This window comes from Diadema antillarum, unplaced genomic scaffold (genome assembly GCF_040938485.1).
Source record: "Diadema antillarum isolate AM-2024a unplaced genomic scaffold, OU_Dant_1.0 seq00000466_RagTag, whole genome shotgun sequence".
NCBI lineage: Eukaryota > Metazoa > Echinodermata > Echinoidea > Diadematoida > Diadematidae > Diadema > Diadema antillarum.
Genome location: NW_027271436.1, coordinates 43,546 through 66,034, shown reverse-complemented (window position 1 = coordinate 66,034; position 22,489 = coordinate 43,546). Strand labels below are relative to the sequence as shown.

General features: G+C 36.2%; 2 protein-coding genes and 1 long non-coding RNA gene across 3 annotated transcripts in view; 2 read left to right on the top strand and 1 right to left on the bottom strand.

Moving 5' to 3' along the window:
• Window positions 1-22,489, bottom strand: part of LOC139733257 (angiotensin-converting enzyme-like) — a 101,294-nt gene that overhangs the window by 38,662 nt on the left and 40,143 nt on the right. The window lies entirely within an intron of this gene.
• On the top strand, window positions 1,560-6,903 carry LOC139733277 (uncharacterized). Its single transcript, XR_011711069.1, has 4 exons — window positions 1,560-1,616; window positions 4,571-4,718; window positions 5,814-6,008; window positions 6,811-6,903. It is a non-coding gene; the product is annotated as an uncharacterized lncRNA (long non-coding RNA).
• On the top strand, window positions 12,628-21,434 carry LOC139733275 (uncharacterized). The gene is made up of 4 exons (XM_071644112.1): window positions 12,628-12,747; window positions 16,344-16,491; window positions 17,006-17,200; window positions 18,303-21,434. Exons 2-4 carry the CDS (start codon window positions 16,350-16,352, stop codon window positions 18,527-18,529), a joined length of 564 nt encoding a protein of 187 aa, XP_071500213.1. The 5' UTR covers window positions 12,628-12,747; window positions 16,344-16,349; the 3' UTR covers window positions 18,530-21,434.

Genomic DNA, 22,489 nt, shown 5'->3' with positions numbered 1-22,489 from the left:
ATTTGTCTACACACACACACACACACACACACACACACACACACACACACATGACATGACCACTTGCTATACTGTAGTACTTATACGAAGATAGAGAGAGACAGAGAGAGAGAGAAACATTATTTACATTTATAAATATGCTTTTCTCTGCGAAGGAATTTAGGGTCATAGACTTTCAAGGGGGGGGGGGGGGAGGAGGAGTCTTGTCAACTGACAACGTTTACACTAGAGGCATCTGATCATTTTTCACACAGTTTCCATACACCTGCTACTGTACAGTCATTACTATAGCCACATCTACATGCCGGTCTGTAGACTCCCATAACTCGTAAGACATCGCAAATGTTACAAATCTATTTCAAACTCTCAAGAAGTAATCGAATATGCGTTTGTATTGGCTGGAGTTACATTTTGGCTAGAAGGGTTACGGTGTTATCACTTCAGGTTGTAATTATGATCGTCGACGGCTAATGTTAATAGAGCTGTTTAGCATTGGGTGCAGTGATTTAAAAAATGTTCAAGATATCACATTTAATGCATATGTGTAGGTCACTTGCATCACAAAAAATCCTACCATGTAAAAATTTTGCTATAAAGCCTAAAATATAAGGAGATATCACTATTTTTCCCACTAAACAATATCTGTAGACATTTTTATGGTAACTATAGTTCACATTTTGTATATTTAACAATACTTAACATTAATTATACTGATTCAAATGTTTTCATTGCTTGTTTTTATCCCTAACTCACATTTTAGAACTATTTTGAAGCAATAAATCAGGGTTTTTGTTTCCTCTGCAAATGGTGAATAATGCCTTTAAGGTTAGCAAGAACGCAATGCCCATTGTAGAAATAGATAAATAAGTAAATAAATATATAAATAAATAAAACTCACACAGACACGCCTTTTACACATTTTGAATAGCGAGTTATGATGATGTCACACTTTCCCGAAACTGAGCAAAGATGGACGTAAGATAAAGAAAATGGTCACATTCGCCTCTGATTGCATAAACATTGGGTCATTTGTGAAGCCATCGTAAATAACCGCCGGTTGAGTTTCTCAGATTCCTGCAACAATTTCGTGAGAGGTGGCAAAATCTTCGCGTTTTATAGCCACTGGGTTTTCTTCGCGAGTCTTTTTGGGTGAACTTCTTGACAAAGATTCACATCTTCGTGTAGCCTTTATTCGTGTGTGGTTCGAGTGCTATCGTGTGACCTTCTATATGTAGGCATAGTACTTTCTTCGGCTGTTGATTGGCTTTTGACCATGTTTGAGGCCGTATCTCCCACGAAATTGAAAAATTCTATTTTCATATCGCCATCTTCTGTCACTTTTGGGACAGTGTGACCCCACCCTAAGGAAATAAACATATGCACCTCGCATCGCTGACTCTAGCGAAGTTCGTGCAAGTTGACACTCTTGTATTGACAACGCTCAACATTATCTTCGGTTGGCCCATCAGTAAGATACCTCAGAGCGCAAATAAGTACTGTAGTACTCGTGTGGATTGTAATGCAGATAGAATCACTTGTACATACGCACAAGTTTGGTGAACATATTCTGTGGACGACAAGTACTCTTACATACGCACAGAGCATCAGGCAAAGCAGTGAGTATATCTTACATATACACCTGTTGTCAACCGACGATTACATTGTAAACCAGTTATGATCATTTTACAGTTTCCGCACAACCTTATAACTGTGTAGGCCCTACAGGTCCATAATTGAATATGATCATAAACATGGCCAGGATATCTTCCAGATATAATCTGGAGAACACCATGGATGTTCTAAAAAATAGAATGATTTCAAATGATCGATGATGTGTGTATATGCTTGTGTCTGCGTAGTACACTGTCAGTATATGCAGTACGCGTGTCTTTATATATTTTGCATGATAGCCCTGCAAGCTTGTATCTATATAAAAAAAAAAACACAGTGCGTTTTGATCGGAGGTTTTAACATTGATTTACCCAGTCATGCCTGTTGCCAAAGAAAGAATAAGATCCTTATCGTCGAGAATTAATTGATGCTGTCTTATACCATACGCTTCCAAGATTACCCACCAGTCAAATATTGGTACAACGTGTAATAGCAAACATTAATTTCACTCCCAAAGCAGGAGAAACATGACTGAGCTGACAGAGTACTTTCTGCTACTACATTATAATGCATACTGTACTATATCTGATGCTGTCTTACGCATCTAGGCCGGACTATTTAGGTAGATGAAAGAACTGGAGGGGGGTGGGGAGGCTCCCAGCCTCCCCCCCCCCCCCCCCATCTCGGCTGTCGACTCCGCAATTGAAACGAAAATTGGCACACTCGTTGCCTGCGACGTAATCTAGAAATTATGGAGTTGATTTTTCCAACAAAAAACATTTATGCTAGTCAATGCTAACTTTGCATATAGCGTATGCGTGAAATCAGACCTTTGCAATATATCACTATACAAAGCGCAAAAAGGTATATTTTTATGTGCACATTTTTCTAGTATGTTCTTATAAAATGTAAGAGAAAACAGAAAATCGAAAAGAGTTTCTTAAGTGTTTTATTGTTTTTAGAATTTCCCTGTATTTCTTTGTTTTTCGACCTTTGGGTTTTCATTGTTATCTCTATGAAATTTGTCGGTGACACTGCTTTGAGCATGAAAATTTGTTAGCAATTAATTATGATCAACCAAAAGGAGAAATTATCATGCTTTAATGAAATTTGACTAAAAGCAAAATTTGCATGGAAATTATACACAAAATCAAAATGTAAAAAAAAAATCATATTTTTGGAGCAATTTTCCGTGCGACATATATGTACATATTTATATGCGTGACATGAAAACCATGCGCCTGGGTGTAGCAAATTTCTTGTCGAAAGATACGGGAAACTCGGGGGGGGGGGTAGCTTTTTACGATGGTGAGATATTGCATGGAATGTCGAAGGGGGCCTCCCAGCCTCTACCGGCTAACCCCCCCCCCCCCCCCCCACGGGTGTAAGAGCCACACAGCATTATATTCTACAAATTGATGAAATAATATGATCGTGCAATGTATACATGTATATTTCAAATAGTATTTTTTTCTCATTATAACTGCCATAAACAGCAACAACATTCTGATTATATCTAAATTATGTACTTTCTACAAATTGATAAGATAATATGATCCGGGTATAATGTACTATTTGTATTTCTATTACTCTTTTGCTGGATGGAAATAAATGATAATTGAATAGAACTGAATTGAATGGAAATGGATTGAATATTTTTCTTGAAACAGTAAATTCTATTATCATTATCACTGCCATAAACAGTGAAATTTATTCTGATTATACTTAATAGAAAAGAGATATCCTTGCTTATTCCAATCCATGATCTTAAAATCAGTCAACCGAAAAGTACACCTTTTCATAGATATGAATCCAACCCATTAAAAAGCCTTAAAAAACAGTACTCATATAAATCTTGCTTACTCTCTTACCATTGGCAAAGAAAGCACATTATCATAAATAGATTTCGTAGTGAAAGAAGGGTACAAATACATGTATGGAATGCAAAGAAAAACTATCTACCGAGATACACAGATTAGATCTAATCAGGAAATAAGTTGAAGAATTGTATATATATATATATATATATATATATATATATATATATATATACATATCAGAAACGAATTAACATCAGTGCTCACATAATGTATCTTTCTGTGCTGGAATTTTCTTTCAGTATTATGTGATTCCTAAAATAGTCGAGTCTCTTGCTGTATATTTTCAACTTGCTATTAAATATGATAATAAAATTGCCAGGTACCCACTTTTACACCTGGGTCGAAAGGGCTTTTGTTGGGAAAAACAGCTTGTCCAAGGGCGTAAGCACTTGGCGGGAATCGAACTCGGGTCCTCCACTTGAGAGTCGGGAGGCTTGCCTTATGTCACAGCGCTCCTCCCACCCCCCCCCCCCCTTACATGATATGGCATTGTTCCTGACAGGATGAAAATTGCTAATGTTATACTAATAATGGAAAAAGAGCGCTCTGAAGAACTAACAAACAAGTTACTGTATAGACCAATCTCACTGCTATATGTTCTCAAAATTATAGGAAAAGGTGGTTTCTTCAAAATCCTCTGATTCGTAAATCATGAACAGGCTATCCCCCCCCCAAAAAAAAAAAAGTCAAGTCTCGCTTTGTTTATGTAAAATGTGTTGCTGCTGTAGAGGAATACTGGTAACTTGTAAATGCGTTGGGACTAAAACAGACAATAATCAAGGCTTGGGTGTGTTATGTGGGATTCTACCACTTGACTATGATAGTTTGCAGTGCTTTTATGGGTACGAGTATTACAAGACAATCATAAGAGTTACTGGCACTCTATTGTCAAACCATCTGTCTCTATAACGCATGATATGATGGCAAGTTTGTTTTAAGTATTGGTTAACATGGTGGTCAGTTCAATTCGATACTTTGAGCAGCTTGAGCAGGAATTTATATTTTTTTATGCTTGATAAAAAAAAAGAAAAACAGGAGTAACACAGCTCATTCAATGACTTCAACTTTTTCAATCGCAGGCTACCATGAACTTTTTGCACGGCATTCTTGAGAGGAGACTACCACTCTGCCATGCTGTTTTCTTCTCCTTCACAATGGTGAATTTCATAATCTGTTGCCAGGCGTGTAAATGTTCGTTTAATCCTGAAGTCTGTGACGGACGCTACAGTAAGTCATTCAACTTATAAGGGGAGTTTACAACAATCATTCTTCCTTCGATGTGTTTTTATCGCAACTAATTGAAAAATTGCCCAACATCGACCTATCATAAGCACTGAATTGATCAGTGTTTTAGTAGTATCCATGATTAAAAAAAAATCATGGGCGTAAGTACGATGTTGGACAATATGTCAACCAGTTGCGATAATCGGAGAACTGCCAAATGAAATATCATATAACTTTCAAGTCGACTTCGTAGATAACCTGAAATCAAACAGAACAGTAGATATTTCATAAAATCAGACCAGACAGAAGAAAGTTTCCATGCTCTAATGACACAGTGATGTTGGTGACAATCTATACGCATATTAGATATGCTCGTTATGTCATCGACTAATCGAAACGAAGATAAATCAATTGCAAATGGAAATGAATTTCATCTCATGCATTGATTAAGACTGTAAGACTTCTGTAAAGTTGCTGATGATGACTTGTAATGGCATAGAGATCGTTACTGCCATTATTCTTTTACCAACCATATAACTACGACTATTATTGTATTCTGTAATAACCTATAGGACAGCTCCAAGATAATCACCACCTCATCATAACTGCAGACATGATTTTGACAATGATCACTCGTCTACGATACCATGTGAAACTTTAAATCCCACGACTTCCTGGCCCGAGTTCACGAAGGTGGTACAATCTGTTTCCATGCTTTAAACCATGGACAAAGACCGTAGTTTGGTATGGGGTGCAAAGTGTTGCATGGCCTATTTCGATACAAAATCAGTCATTTCGTTACGTATAGTGCTAACATTTCGTCGACGCTTGGGCGTATATACAGCTGTAAGTTTCTATTGTTAACGGAATTCATATTGTTTGCAGTAGATGACGTGACGTGACGTGGAGTCTATGCAAGGCTTCCCCTTCTTGATATTCATAGCGTTGGGAGGAGGGTGTATCATGTGGCGTTAAATGTGACGAGCATTAAAGAGCAAATTGAAATAAAAGGAATTGAAGTGATTCTACATTATTACATTATAGTCTTTGGGCAGCACAGTAACAAATCATAGATATCCTTTAATTTCGAACCAACAGTATTCGAAGGAACGATTACAGCACAATATGGCAACTCCTCGGGCTTCGCGGACATCACTTATTCAGTCGACGTGACAAACATAACCAGGGACTACGACAACAATTTGAGACCAGGAGTCATGGTTAACATCTCTACTGGAACCCATACGTGTGGCTTCCCCGACCTTGAAGTGAACTCTACAGTTCTCTTTAGTAGTACGTAATCGCTCACTCATTTTTCGTTACCATTACATGTGAATTGCCTTACGCAGATCATTACTGAACTAGGGTATTTGTAAGAGTTCAGGTAGACTCCTAATCATAATCATCAGTCCTACGTATTATTCAACTAGCAGATGTTCGTCACCAATACTTGATCTTTTTCTGCTTTTTGGAAGATAAGTGAGACATCATTGTCATTCTGTTATTACATCATACACGATAAATTGTACTTTGTCTATGAAACTGGTCACGAAAAGCATGTGCTGCGGATTGTTGTATTGGGACATTTATAATTTTCATGTCCTCGATAATTGTAACACGAATATAATTCCGTAACTTCTCACGAGTGAGGTCAAGAGTACGTCGCAGTCCAATGAAAATATAACAAGGTTAATACCAAAGAATGATAATGGAAATGCACGTAAACGAACATCAGAAGCGTGTGCACTCGGATGTACAGTGAGCCAAATGCCCCCTTAATTCTAGTCAAATTAATACCTGCTTCCAAAATTTGACGGAACACAATAAAACACACTTCATTCTTTTTTTTCTTTTTTTTTTTGGGGGGGGGTTAATAGAGAAGTGATGTGAACGAGATATTGTGAAAGGAAGCATACACGGACTTTTACAACACTTTGTAATGCTTCATTGTAATTTAAGATCAATTCGACCTGACAGTCCAATTCACGTACAAGTGGATGTTCTTTTTTTTTTCTTTCTAAAGATACTTAAGATTCCATTTTCTTTCCTTCGCCCTCCCAACCCCCTTCTCCTCTATCTTCAAACCGCTGGATAGACATCTCCCCAGCTCTTGATAGATACAGCTACTTTATTGACAGGTGTGGATCTGTAGTGCGGACTGTGGACGACGACGCGCACCTGCCCCCGGACCGCGATCTAACCTGCTCCGCTCCCGCTACGGCTTTGGGCGCTGCTACGCCGTGGCTCCATTCGCAACCATACATTTGATACTATATATGCTCTTGTCATAGCACTCAACTCAACTCAATGTTGCAGGGAAACCTGTCATAAAGTTGTCCATGACTTTTCTCATAATTTCAGGTCTTTTAGTAATCAGTAGCCATAAAAATAGCAACAAAGATGTTTATATTGGAAGGAAATGATATAGTTTGGCATATCAAGTACAACATAGTGTATTTTTTTTATTATCAGTTCTAACTTTTCTAGCTAGGATAGTGGCATTATCGTGAGAACGTAAAGAATGTTTCAAAGCTTCACATAATTTTGATTGGGGGGGGGGGGGGAGAAAACTGATTCCTGAGTTGCTCATGGTGCAATATTTGGGCTAAGTCGGTGTATTTCTCAAGTCCGTGACATTTCAACAACCTCACTTCTGTGCACCAACTTCTGTCGGGATACTTTCTAAAGTAATGGAAAGTTGGACCTACATAGTTTTACTGATCTCATTGATTTATTTCAGGTATAGGTTTTTACAGGCATAGGTTAATACAATGATATTTCAATTGTGCATCATTTACAGTTCTTACGTTTATTGTGAGTTCATTACAGCAAAACAAAGTATAGATAGAACTAGAAATGTCGCTATGGCGACTGATGCCTCCGCCATAATGCATGATTCTCCCAATAGGCGTATAGTAAAATGTCTTCACAATGTGTGATCCATGACATTTTCACATAACTGGCAAAATATTGAAATGACAGGTTTGTCAGAAATGTCTTGAACTGGGTTTGCCATAATTTTCTAAGAGTGCAGATATACATATTTGGGGAATTTTGGGGAAGTTTATGCATTGAGTAATTTCCAAGGTATGAAGAAAGAGTGTGATAACGGTACAAAATATATATATATATATATATATTTTTTTTTTTTTTTTTTTGGGGGGGGGACATTGAAACCTGGCCTTTGACCCTTAACCTTTGACCTTTGACCTTCAGGCTGGAAATTTCCTGGAGAATCTCCATTAGGTAATGCATGTACTAAGTTTTGAAACTAATAACGCAAGCATTGCATATACTAGTATATGAGGGAAATAGTAAAATTTTGATGAGTTGACCTTGACCTTGACCCCTGACTATTGACCCATGACCCCTAAATTCCCTAGAGAATCCCTGCCAGACAGTACATGCGTATGTACCAAGTTCCATGAAAATACATTGAACCATTTGCGAGAAAGTGATATTGCAACATTTTCACCTAACCTTTGACCTTTTGACCTTTGACCTTATGACATGAAACTCTCATTGGATAATCTTTATGCAGTAGTACATGTCCACACCAAGTTTCAAGAAAATACCTTCGGGCATTGCATAGATATGGGGGAAATTGCAACATTTGTAGAATTTGACCTTGACCTTTTGACCTTTGACCTCTTGCCAATGTCACTTAAATCTACTCAACTAATTGTCCCATCATACATCATCCTTGGACCAAGTTTGGTGAAAGCTGCTTCATCCAGTTTTGGGTTATCACGTAAACAGATAAATTTTAGGATTTGACCTTGATCTTTGACCTTTGACCTCTGTCCGATTTCACTGAAAAACTAATCAAGTAATTGTCCCATCATACATTATCCTCCAACAAAGTTTGGTGAAATTTGCTCCATCCAGTCTTGAGTTATCACGTAAACGGATAAAATTTCATGATTTGACCTTGACCTTTGACCTTTGACCTTTAGCCGATTTCACCAAAAATCTAATCAACTAATTGCCCCATCATACTTCATACTTGGACCAAGTTTGGTAAAATTCCAGTAAACATTACTCAAGTTATCGCGTAAACGAAAGCGGACGGACGTACGGACGTACGTACGGACGTACGGACGGACGGACAACCTGAAAACATAATGCCTCCGGCACCACTTCGTGGCGGAGGCATAACTATGCTTGCGAGCACACTGAATTTCAAGTATTCGTAAATAATCCTTCCTACTTATAATTACCCTTCTCGTGTTTTCTCGTGACGTATGCATTGTATAAAAGATATCAAAAGTAAGAATTCACCAAGGACCCTTGAACTGATTTAATTTCTTATAAATTGCTGTGGGGGGGGGGGGGGCGCTGTGGCATAGTGGATAGGACTCTCGACTCCCAATCGGAGGACCCGAGTTCGAATCCCGCTCATCCAGTGCCGACGTCCTTGGACAAGATGTTTTACCCAAAATGTTCCTCTCGACCCAGGTGTATAAATGGGTACCTTGCAACGCCGGGGTAATAATAATGGCAGGGCCCTCTGGTAGAGCAGTGGCAACACTGAAGAGGCTACCCTGGATAAATAAGACCTTATTATTATTATCATTATTATCATTATAATGAAGTAGTGTATGAATATGTTTATAATTCCTTTCATCCTGATGAGATCATGTTATTCAGTAAAGGATTAAGACATGACATAGGACCCTACTCAGTGCTGCAAAATAATACATCACGACTGCAAAAAAAAAAAAAAAAATAGATAAATGAATAAAAATAGAAAATAAAGAAGTGAATTGAACAGTTCATAAGAATACTGGCCCTTGAAATGAGAGAAAGAGGCGTTTTGTTTTAGGTACTTATGGAGAGTCAAAAAACGTAATTTTGACAAACATATCATGACAGAGTGGAGTCACTACAAAGAAACGTATAGTAGAGGTAAAGTGAGCGTTTTCCAATAACGCCACACGCTTTTTGGTGCCATTAGTTTCCATCGCCTTACTTGCCGTAATAGATAATTTCACTTATTTCATTCATGCTAGCTATAGTGATCGTTTTATAGCATATAATTATTCTGCATTCAAAATGGTTCTAAATATACTTAACAATCTAACAGTGTTTGCACAAAAACTGTAAGTTCTGTAATACTGTTGTCGAGAAAAAGAAAATGAGCACTCTGTAAGTGTCATCATCTTTTATTGTCATTACAATTTTATCATTAGTATTACAGTGTGGTTGTAATCTCTGTTGTATAGTCTGTGTAGTCTAGTAGCAAATGTTGTCAGACAGTTCTTTATTTCTGTAGCCTGTACTCTGAGGTCTAAATTTTAAATGTGCAACGTTAACATTTATGATGCGTACGGTATGCAATGTGGTTTATAGTCTGAAATATATCTATCTCACCTCAATGTGCATTTATTAGAATATACACTTGTACATCTGTAACTATTTTGTCTGCTTGTATTTTATTTTTACTGCCAGATTTTGAAAAAGGTTAGAAAAAATTAAAACACTAAAGATCAATTAAAGTGAATCTGATGACGTCAAAATAACCCAATATTTGCAGTAAATTACCGTAATGATAATTGGACGCTTTTCTTTTTGCATTTCAAATGTAAATTATGTAGGGGTATATATATATATATATATATATATATATATATATATATATATATATTATTCATACGAAGAGAGAGCGAGAGAGACAGAGAGAAAGAAAGAAGAAAGAAAAGAAGAAAGTCTGATGATTACGTTTACAAATATGCTTTCCTATTCTTGGATGCAAAGATATCTAAAGGCTTAGACTCTCGAAGGAAACACGTTTTATCAACTGACAATCATGACAATGATCAAACTAGAGGCAACTGATCATTTCAGGCACACTTTCCACACACCTATAATTTGTACAGTCATAACTGTGTTATTGTCATGTATATATATATATATATATATATATATATGAATATATACATATATATATATATATAATTATATATACATATATATATGATTATATATATATATATATATAATTATATATATACATGTACATATATATATATAATTATATATATATACATATACATATATATATATATATACATATAGTATATATATCTCTATATACTCCCATAATCATGAAGACATCATGAATGTAACGAATTTACAATGAATTCCAAATTCTGAAGAAATGAACACGTATGTTTGTACATTGTTATTGTTTATCTTGCCATAGTCATGGCGTTATCATTTCGATTTTTTAGTGCACGTCGATGACCAGTGTTAAGGCCAAAAGGAACACAGCTATATCATAGTGCTCATTGTGAAACTAGAAATGTCGCTATGGCGACAGTATGCCTCCGCCATTTCGTATTATTCCGCTAATAGGTCTGTTGTCCATCTTGACAATGTGAGATGGCAGTCTTTTATATATGTTAGGAAAAAAATGGCAAATGAAAGTCTGATGGCACAACCCCACATGTGTTGAATATTTGAACATTCCTTTCCTTTTTTTTTTCATTTAAATGGCTGAATTGTTTCAGAGAGCAAGTATTCAAGAATTTGGGCATCTTCATTTAAAATGAGATTTTTGTCTTTGACCCCATAATCGACAACTTTCTTTGAATTATTGCATCGAAAAAATGGCTCATACTATCCAATTTTTCATAACAATACCTTGAACTATTTTCAAATTATGAAGAAAATAATTACATTAACATTTCAGTTGACTTTTTCACCCAATGGTCAAAGTCCTTCCCTACAGAGTTATTGTATAGTAACGCATTCTATGGTATGGAGGAAATTTCAGCACTTAATAGTAGAAGTTTTAAAACTTTAACCTTACTTTGGACCCTTGACCTTTGACCCTATGACCAAAAAAACAAATCCCAATAGAATCATTGCCAGGTCGTACATGCATATGTATTGATTGTCATGAAGATACCTTCAACCTTTCCTAGATTATAAGAAAAGAAAAGCTGAAATTTTAGCATTTTCGCTCGACTTCGTCCACTCACCTTTGACCCCTGAAATTGTATGACCCAAAGTTTTCCCCCAGAGATTTGCTTTCTGGTAACACAAAGTTCCATACATTCAGGCGTTGCAGATAGAAGGGGGGCGGTGATATTTTAGGTATTTGACCTTGACCTTTGACCTTCAGCTTGTGCACTCAAGAGGTGACAAACACTACTTCGTCCACTCTTACATACATATTATGCCCAGGTTCAATAGGATAACTACAACGGCTTTTAAGTCACGTTGTCCACAAACTTGATAACGGACGGTCGGAAGAACGGATTGACGGACGAAAGGACATCCCGAACATTATGCCGCCGGGTGACATTTCTTTGGGATGAATTTTGAAAAAACAAGCAAACAAACAAACATACATACAGACATGCGTTTCACACTCGCAGTTTGAACAGTCAATTATGCAGGAGTCACACCGCCCCGATATTGAGCAAAGATGGTAACACAACAAAGAAAACATTAACATTCGGCTCTGATAGTATACATTTTGGATCATTCTTTAAGCCATTGTTTGACCGACGGTGAGATGCTCTAACAGCAACTTTGTGACCTATGGCAAATCTTCGTGTGGCCATTAATGGTCATCCTTCGTTTGTCCTTCGGGTAAACTTCTTCAAAAAGATTAACATCTTTTTAGCCACCATACGTGGCTCGGGCGCCAGCGCGTGACTTTCTGTAGGCATCGTACTAGCTTCTGCTGTTCATTAGCTTTTGACCGTTTCCCCGGGGTCAACCTCGCACGAAAATGGAAATTTCATATTCATAATTGCCATCTTGTGTTAATTTTGGGACAGTGTGACGCCATCCGCACTTCGCTGACTCTGACATTGTTCATGCAAGCTGACACACCCATAAGGCGCCAAACGTTGAGTCTTAGTTTGGCCAGGGCAAAAAGATACGTCAGTGCGCTCAATGAGTAGTCGTGTGGATTGTAATGCAAACAGACTAGCTCACTTGTACATTTGCAAGTTTTGTGAACAAATCTCTGTGGACGACAAATACACTTCGTAGGCACCTAACATCTGGCAAAGCGGTGAGTATATCTTACACTTGTTACCAACCAGCGATTATCAAACCAAGTTATAAACCAATTATGACCTTTTTTAGACACTTTTAGCACAACCCTATAACTTTGTAGGTCCGTATATGATCAAAATCATATCAAGGTGTGTCTTAGAGATATTATCCGGCAAACACAATGAATATTCCAAAATGATTTCATGATCAATAATATATGTCTGCATGATGATATGCGTAGTATGTAGGACATGTATTTGTGTATATTGTATTATATGCAAGCATTTACACACGACACAAAAAAAAACAGGCTTTAACATTGATTTATCTTCGCTGCCAAGAAAGTTCTAACCGTCACGAATTCATTCAAACTGTCTTATGTTACACTTCCAAATTTATTCTCATCATCAAGTTACTGACCAGTAGATGTAAACATTAATCTCATTCCCAAGGCAGGGATTTATAATCATGACTGGCATTACATACCACTTTCCGGTTTTTGCTACAATACATAATATTTAGTTCTAGTGCAAAAATTCCTATCTTTTAAAATCGAACGAGTGAAAGCTTAAACCGGGGCAAAAAAAGAAAATGAACTTGTGTATTGGGTACACTTGATTGACACATGCATTAGTTTCTCTTATGGAATATTGCATGTCATGACCACCCTTTTTCTATTCTTTCAGTCATCCTTGCAAAGTATGCATTTCTGTCATTTGTTATTCTGCCTTACTGCATATAATTCATATACTTTACGATCCACAAAGCATTATGTACACATTTCCAGCAAATTCATAAACCAATGATATGTGTAATGTATTCTTCGTATTTGTTGGATGGAAATAAATGATAATTGAATTGAATAGAATTATACTGTTCTAGAAGCAGTAAGATCTAAATTCCTTAATCATTATCACCTCTATGAACAGTACAATAATTCTGATTATATGTATATAGGAAAAAAAACCGAAATCTCCTATAACTTATCTTCGTCACTTTTGAAATCAGTTAACCGAAAAATAAACGTTATCGTAAGAATGAATCCAACCCTTTCCACAGTCCAAAAAGGTGTTAATTATTTCCAAAAACAAAAATATTTTGGTTAATCACTTACGTTGTGCAAAGAAAGAAAATTATTGTATATATTGACTGAATCGCGCAAGAAGGATATAAAGACATGGTTGGATGGAATGTATTACATGCAAAAAAAAATTACCCAGATACATAAATTAAGTCTAAACGGGAAGTAGAAGAATCTTCTGAAAGTATTTTCGAGAGACCAGCTTCATCAGTGATTACATAACGTAACATGTTCTTTTTAACATTATGGGATTCCTGGAATAGCGGAGTTAATGTTGCACACATTTTCAACTTGTCATTTAGATCCAGCACTGGTCCTGACAGAATGAAAATTGCCAATGGTATACGTATACCAATCATTGAATACGAGCGCTCTTAAAGGGACTTTCCGGATGATTTTCATAATTTCACATCATGTAGTAAATAAATCAACAGCTTCGTGTATAGATTCGTGGAATTTGTTGTAGTCCTTGAGCAGAGAAACCAATAAATAGAAAATCTTAAACAAATTACACTGAACAGTGTTGATGACATAAGAGCCTCATATATTTCAGGTATGTAGCAGTGCGATTCCATTACAATACCACTTGCTTAACAAGTTCACCTGTGAAGAATCTATGCATGCCTTCTTCTTTTGTTCTGTTTTCTTGAGCCCCAACTCATGCATTCTTATGGTGAGGCTGCCATGTCATCATCCTTGTTCAGTGCAATTTGTTATAAATTTTGAAAACATTCTCATTCGTCATCCCAATCATTGTAAATTCTGAAACTCTGTATTCAGTTTAACTAATTTATAGCTGTTCAAATGTAACAGTCTGAAAATCATCCGGAGGTCCCCTTTAAGAACTAACAGATTGTAAAGACCAATCTCACTAATTTATGTTCTCAAAATTATAGGAAAATGTGATGTATTTTCATGGCCTGTATATCAGATATATTTTCTCATACAGTGTGGGACTTTTTTTTCAAAACCATCTGATACCGTTAATCATGAAATTTTATCAAATGAGATTGATAATAGATTGATTTAGAAATCCTCTACAAAACAGAAGACAAATTCTTGTTGTTGCTCATGTTGTTGTTACCGTTACTTTTGATGGCTACAAATGTTATATAAAGCCGATAGCTGTTAAAGGGGAAGGCTGGTAACTGATCAGTGGGAATCAGTAGAAATGCTGGGAGATGATTGTTCCAATCCTTATGGGATTCATTCAAGAGTACATTATATATCTATTGCTGTGTGGAAATTATTTGCTTCAGAATGGTCTCATATTCAAGTAATGTGCAGTTTGATGTTTCCAGGTTAGCATGCCTGCTCAGTGACGGGGCATTAAGCTGCACATTACTTGAATATGAGACCGTTCTGAAGCAAATAATTTTCACACAACAATAGGTATATAATGTACTCATAAATGAATCCCACAAGAATTGGAACAATCATCCCCCAGCATTCGCACTGATTCCCATTGATCAGTTACTAGCCATCCCCTTTAAGGGCCAAATTTTGCCAAACTCTTTTTTTTTCTTACGGTCAGTTTTCATTTATCCAATAATGAACGAAATATAATCATGCCATGTCACCAGGAATCATGTTCTACCTTAGTTCAGTACTAAATGTATTAGATTTAGTGGCAATTGAATCTGTTCATCATACCTGTCAATTTTCACTTAATCAAGTTTTACGGTCATTCTAATGTTTTGTTAATTGATTCATTTGTAATGTTTTTTTTTTTTTCTCGGTTACAGCTCGAAGTATTTAAAGCACTTTATCATACCTGCCAATTATCACAAAATCATCATGGTGTAATGTATCATTCGAATGTTTTATTTAATGATTTTTTAGACTTTTGTTTATTTTACGGGCCACCACATGTAATTGTCCGGCAACAAAAAAAAAATACATTACTTGATGATTTTGGTGGCCCGAACGGGCTAGAAAAAGGGGTCGAGCCTTGCTTTATTTGTGTCAAATGTGTTGCGAGAGTGGATTGCATTAACTTGTAAATGCGTTGGGACTAAAGTAGACAATTCATTGCTTGGATGGTATTATATGGTGTTCTACCATAAAAAATGTTAGTTTGAGAACTCGCAGTGCTTATATAGGTACAAGTATTATATGACAATCATGATAGTTACTGGCTCTCTATTGTCGAAAATTCTGTCTCTATAATGCATGAATATGATCGTCGTCTCTTCAATTTGTTACTTGATCAGCTGGAAAAAACGCAATAAAAGCACGTAGCTCATAACTCACACGTTGCGTCGTTACTCATTTTATCGATAAGATTTGTTTTCAACCGCGGTAAAGCAATTAATTTCATTCAGCACATTCAAATTTGATGTAAACACACCCCTCTGTTAGCATGATTCTTTGGTCTCATGCGGGAAATAAGCCGGAAATAATTAGTTTGAAAAGCGCTACCATCCACAAGTCAATAATTTCAATTGTTAAGTCATAATCCTTTGATCTGTATACTTAAAAAAATAAATGTTAATACAGGTCATGCACTGCTTTTAATTGTCTGATCACAGGTTACAATGACCCTTTTGCAAGGCATTCTTGGGAGGAGACTACGACTCCGTCATGTTGCTATCTTCTCTTTGACACTGGGGAATTTTATTCTCTGCAGCCAGGCGTGCGATTGCTCGTTTCAGCCTGAAGTCTGTGACGGAAGCTATAGTAAGTCATTCAACTTGATGGGTGTCTGAAAAGCTGGGAGTCTTGGGAGCTGATAGCAATGGGGCACTACACGACGTTACGATATGAAATACGATTTTACTTTTTTTGTGTGTGTGTTAATTTCCCTGTTGGTATAAGTTTAGAGAGACTAGTTTAGAACATTACATATTAGTTAAAAGCAAACCTAGATAATTCAAACTTTTTTCATTCTATGACTGGATCCGACCACCATAGGCCCTAGAATTCACCCACGGGACGCAATTTTTCTTATGGAAATCAAGTTACATTTTATACATGACGTATAATATCATTTTGTCATTATTCTGATTCCGTGCGAGGCTGCTTTCTTATGTTTGGGAAAGTTGTATTTCGTCTTGATTTGATGAACAATGTAAGAACAATTTGGAAATGTGAGTTGAAGAGTTACCATAATATACATTATATCATATCATATCATATCATATCATTTTCATAGTATTTTGATATGTCACAACTAACTGTTCTGAACCAACAGTATTCGAAGGAACGATCACAGCACAATATGGCAACCCACTTGGCTTCGCGGACATCACTTATTCAGTCGAAGTGACAAGCATAACCAGGGACTACGGCTACAGTTTGAAACCAGGCGTCATGGTGAACATCTCTACTGGAACCCATACGTGTGGCTTCCCCGACCTTGAAGTAAACTGGATGGTTCTATTTAGCAGTACGTAATCGTCCGCCACCCATTTTTCGTCACCATCAAGTACAATGTGAAACTGCGTGTAGATTATCATAGAACTAGGGTATTTGTCTGTAGGAATTCAGGCAATGATACTCAGGGGCGGCGCAGCCATGGGGGCCGTGGGGGCCCGGGCCCCCACACTTTTTGTGCACCATACAAAGGAATACATAAGGTGCCATCACTTTGGGCCCCCACACTTTTTTCAACCCGGAAGTACGTAAGAGGCACTATAATGGGAGGGGAGAGAATGAGCTGAGGAGCTTTTTTTTTTTTTTTTGCTTGTCAGCTGAAGAAACCCGGAAGTGGACGGGGACGGGGAGAGATGAGCTGAGGACCTTTTTTTTTTTGTTTTTTTTTTGTTTTTTTTTTGCTTGTTAGCTCATGAAACCCGGAAGTGGGCCCCCACACTTTTGAAAACAGTGCGCCGGCCCTGATACTGACAACTGTTTGTCGCCAATAAATATTTTCACGTATTTTTTAAAGATCTGTGGGCCGTCATGTGAATTACCGCTTTGTATCCAAATCATACATTGAATGTTACCTTACGTATAGGCCTATTAAGTCATCACGTAAAGCCATTGACACACTATAATCTGACGTAGGGCCTCCATGAGAGTAGATGTATTTACGCCGAATCTTGTGCTTATCTGCATAACATAACTCGACATGCATCGGTGGAATTTGTCGTAAAGCGTAAGTTCGATTAAGTATTGATTTTGCACCGTGCTATGGCTTGTATTGAGGAATTCGTGATTTTTCATTACTTCATCATTCGTTTTGGAACACGATATGATTCCATGAAGTTTCGCGAGTGTTGTAGACTATTACTCATTATCATGCATTCCAATGTACAACAAAGACACGGTTTGCTATGAATGACAGTGTAAAATCGTGAAACCTTTGTTGCACAGTCAGACCATTGCCCATTTGAGATACATTCTAGCCAATGACTGTCTAATATATTGGGTGATTCGTCAATGTTTGTTTTGTCTTTCTCAATGTACTAAATGTTCTATTGTCTCTCCTTCGCCCTTCAAATCCCCTTCTCCTCTATCTGTAAACCACTGGATGGTCATCCCCGCAGCTCTTGATAGAGACGGTCCTAACAACTACTCTATCGACAGGTGTGGATCTGTAGTGCAGACTGCGGACGACGAAGCCTACATGTACCTGCCCCCGGACCGCGATTTGACCTGCTCCTCTGACCCTATGATGCCTATGGCTTCGGGCACTGCTACCACGGCCACACCCCTTCTTCTTCTCGTCTGCGGCACAGTTGCAATGTGGTTCCATTCGAAGTCATACAACTGATACTCTGTGTACTTGTCATAGCAGTCAACTCAACTAAATGTTCTAGGGAAATCTGTCATAAAATTGTCCATGATACTTTCCTTATTACGTTAGATCTTTCACTACATCAGTTGCAATACAAAATAACAACAAAGAAATGTCTTCCATTGGGACCAAAAGCAGGAGCTTGAGCTTGGTATATCATGTATTTCTCATATATCCCATTACTTTGCAGCGCTCCTAACTTTTTTTAGTACAGATACTGACGTTATCGATTATAGAAAGTGAAGAACGTCGCCAAGCTTCAGAGAAAAGTTTGGTGGAATAAAGGCTAAGTCGGTGTAGTTATCAAGGTTTTAAAATCCTTATACTTCTTTGGGGCTTTTTGATGGAAAGTTGAACTTACATCTAGTTTTAATGATCTCATGATGTCATGTATAGGTTTTTACAATGAGATATTTGTCATACTTCATACTATTTTATCCATATAACACTTAACTTTGTTTACTCATTGCGTATTCCATAAACCTTTTATCAAATTTGATTTCACCACAGACCTTCATCGTTTATCAGTAAGTCATGTTTGAATGTCTTTGTAATGCATTTCCTCTGATGTACTGTAATATAATTCAAGACGGGATTACAAGTAAAACGAAATTCTCAGAAAGGCTCAAATATCACTATTTGGAATATGTATTTGCAATACAAATAAAGGAAAGGGTATACCACGAATCTTGTCGAGCTGACGTGATTTGCCAGGATGAGTTGTTTTGGAGTATTTTTTGATCAAAATTGTAAAACAATAATAGTTGGTTACATCGACTTTTATTCCAAAAGCGCCCTTCCCGTTCAGTGCCATTAAAACTAAGTAGAACGATACGTGATGATTGATTGTTCCCCAGACTTAGTATATAGGCCCTACATATATTTCCCAACAAGCTGTATGCGAGTTTCTGCTGTATTTCCTATCGATAATTGATTATAAAACACTATACGTATATCAACCACGGTCCGATATCCATGCAGTTCTCAGACTGCATACTGTCGGCGCACCTTCTAGGCTAATATTTTGCATTTGATAGTTGGCCTACTTATATAGTGTCACCACAGCATTTCACCAATTCCTTATGCATATCAGTTCATTTTAGATGAAAAATCAACAGTGTCTGCAGGCTATGTTTTACCTCTAAGCGTGACATATTCGGTTTCATAAAACAATACATCACTATTGCAAAAAAAAAAGTCTTAAATTGAACACTTCACAGGAAAGCTGAGTAAATTATGCTCCTTTAGGTATAGGAACATCAAATTTTATAAAAGTAAATACTACATTCAACTAAAAAAAAAGAAAGTAAACCCTTTATCAAGCTCATATTTCTCATAGAATATTTGGCTAAATATTGACGTTTTAAAGCATGTTAAAGTTAATCTAATTGGCTTTCAACCATTAAAAAGTTAAACTTTACCCATGAGTTGACACAATCATCATGCTTTACCCTTCCAAGGCAAAAAAGTAAATATTGCAACAACAACAAAAAAGGACAATGCGTATGTGCTCTTCCATGTAACAATAAGAACAAAAGAAAAGCTTTTAACACAAGAAAAAAAAACACGAATTAATTGGCGAAAACCACCCACTGATCTCCAGGATGTCTCTGCAGTCCCAAAAGATAAAGAAAGGCCGAAAAAAAAGAGAAAAAGACGGACAAAATGAAGAATCTTATTTCAAATCCGAATTCAAATGACATTAGAGAAGAGGAAATTACAACAGAAAATGGTCGAAATATGAAATGTTATTTCAAACTAAGTAAATTTAACATGATATTTGATTGTTTTATTTGTCCCATGAATTCTAAAATTCCTCAATTAAAAGGATGAAATATAGATTTTATTTTCATTTTATCACCCTTGCGGCTTACTCCCTATGTCATTTGAATTTGAACGGACAAAAAACTTTTATTTTCTCACTTTAGTTTCCCACTTTGTTTTTGTTTGAGGATATAGCAAAAACAAGGGAACAAAACTTTATTTTTGCTATTCATTCATGTGTCTCATTGTGTTAGACTGATCTTTTATCATCAATGCTATCGTGAAGGGCATTTGCGATTGAGTGACACATGTCAATTTCTGCAATTTTTGTTTTTCTGTGCCTTGGCAGACAAAAACGAATTTGTTCACTCATGCGTAATATTTTCGTTTGTGCTACCCTACTGGATTGATAGCCAATTAAATGACCTTTAATATGGTATATGACACAAAGATTTTTACCAAAACTCTTCTATGAAAAATAGTAAAGGAAAAGGAACTTACTTTCTTTTTTGTTGAGTGTATTTTTTTTATAACTTTAGAATCAGTAATTGTAATTCTTAAGCATGTATCATGGAGGGGCATGTCATGAATATTGAGTTTCAAGATTATAACGAGCACTTTATGTAGGAGTCTTCTATTAACGCCATTCCTTAGCATTGCTTTACTTTTCGTACATACTTTTATTCATTTTATTCATGTTAACTATAATGATCCACCGGAATAATCTATAACAGATACTTTGCATTCAAGAAGCGTCATGTACAGATCAATCTCATAAAGCTATAGATCTGTTATACTCTTGTCAAAAGGCGCAAACAAGTTACCGTATGCTTTAATAATTATCATCATCACTATTACCGATACAATATCATTATCATAAGGTATTTTGAGGTCTAAACTTTAAATTGTGCAATTTAACCTTTTCAATTGTGACGCATACATTATACTAGTATGCTATGGGGTGTTAGGTGTGAAATGTATTTATCTTGTATGAATGCACATTAGTCAGGATAGCCTTGTAAAGCCATTTCCTTTTCTTATTACAGATCATTAGGGCAGTGCGTATATTATGGTTAAACACGAAAGATCTATTAAAGCGATATCTGGTGACGTCAAAATAAGCCAATATTATGTCATCACCACCAATAATATATGATGAATTTATTTGAGTTTCATGCAAGTATATAATCTATAAAATAAGGTATATGCACATGTATATGTATGTGTGTGGATGTATAATGTATATAAGCCTTTATGCCAAAATATGAATATCATATGCGTGTATATATATATGTGTGTGTGTATACATATACAATATATATATATATATATATATATATATATATATATATATATATATGTGTGTGTGTATACATATACAATATATATATATATATGTGTATACATATACAATATATATATATATGAGTGAAAACGTTGAACGATGTACAATTGGGCAAATCAGGGGTCAAAATTAAAAAACTTGACTCACTGATAGAAATATATCTCAGTCAAATGTCATTGATATCAGCTTTCTTGCAAACCCGATTATACTAGGATATCTCCAAGGGTGTTGTTTTTATTCAAGGTTAGATAGAACTGTGACATATTGGCGAACGTCTCTGACTAAAATAAACATTGTTTTAGTGAAAATTCAAATGAAGGGTAGAAAAACATTCAAATGAATATATTTTCATCTTGTTCATGCTTTTGAAGACTGTGTTAATTTGTTCCTAAAATACTGTTTACCTCCTGTGAAGTTTACAAAAGCTAATACACACGGAAGTTAAAGTAAATGTGGAGTTTTTGTCATTTAAGCAGAGATTTTTATATTCTTATCTTAACTTTCATCTCATTTGAACAAAACATATAGCAGGGGTCTCATTTGTTTAAATGTTAATGTTCAGTAGATACTAATAATGAATTCAGTGCATTTCCTTTGGTCAAATCCCCATAAAAGCCCTTTACAGATGCTGAAAGTAGCCATGTTTTGATCAGAGACGTTCAGGTTTCACTCAAAGACGTTCTTCAGACATAGACAATACAAATGGTGTCCTTTGATCCATAATTACGAGGTTTGTGAACAAATAACATTATTATTTTATTAAACACATGTTTATCATTTGTCAACAATTCAGAATGGTAATTTCAACTTGAATTGTTTTTCATAAT

What these genes read in the sequence shown, in the direction of transcription:
- LOC139733275 (XM_071644112.1), top strand. Translation starts at nt 16,350, where the DNA reads ATGACCCTTTTGCAAGGCATTCTTGGGAGGAGACTACGACTCCGTCAT. An exon ending in AGTCTGTGACGGAAGCTATA is followed by an intron (nt 16,492 to 17,005) that starts GTAAGTCATTCA and finishes CTGAACCAACAG; the next exon opens with TATTCGAAGGAACGATCACA. An exon ending in CTGGATGGTTCTATTTAGCA is followed by an intron (nt 17,201 to 18,302) that starts GTACGTAATCGT and finishes TCATCCCCGCAG; the next exon opens with CTCTTGATAGAGACGGTCCT.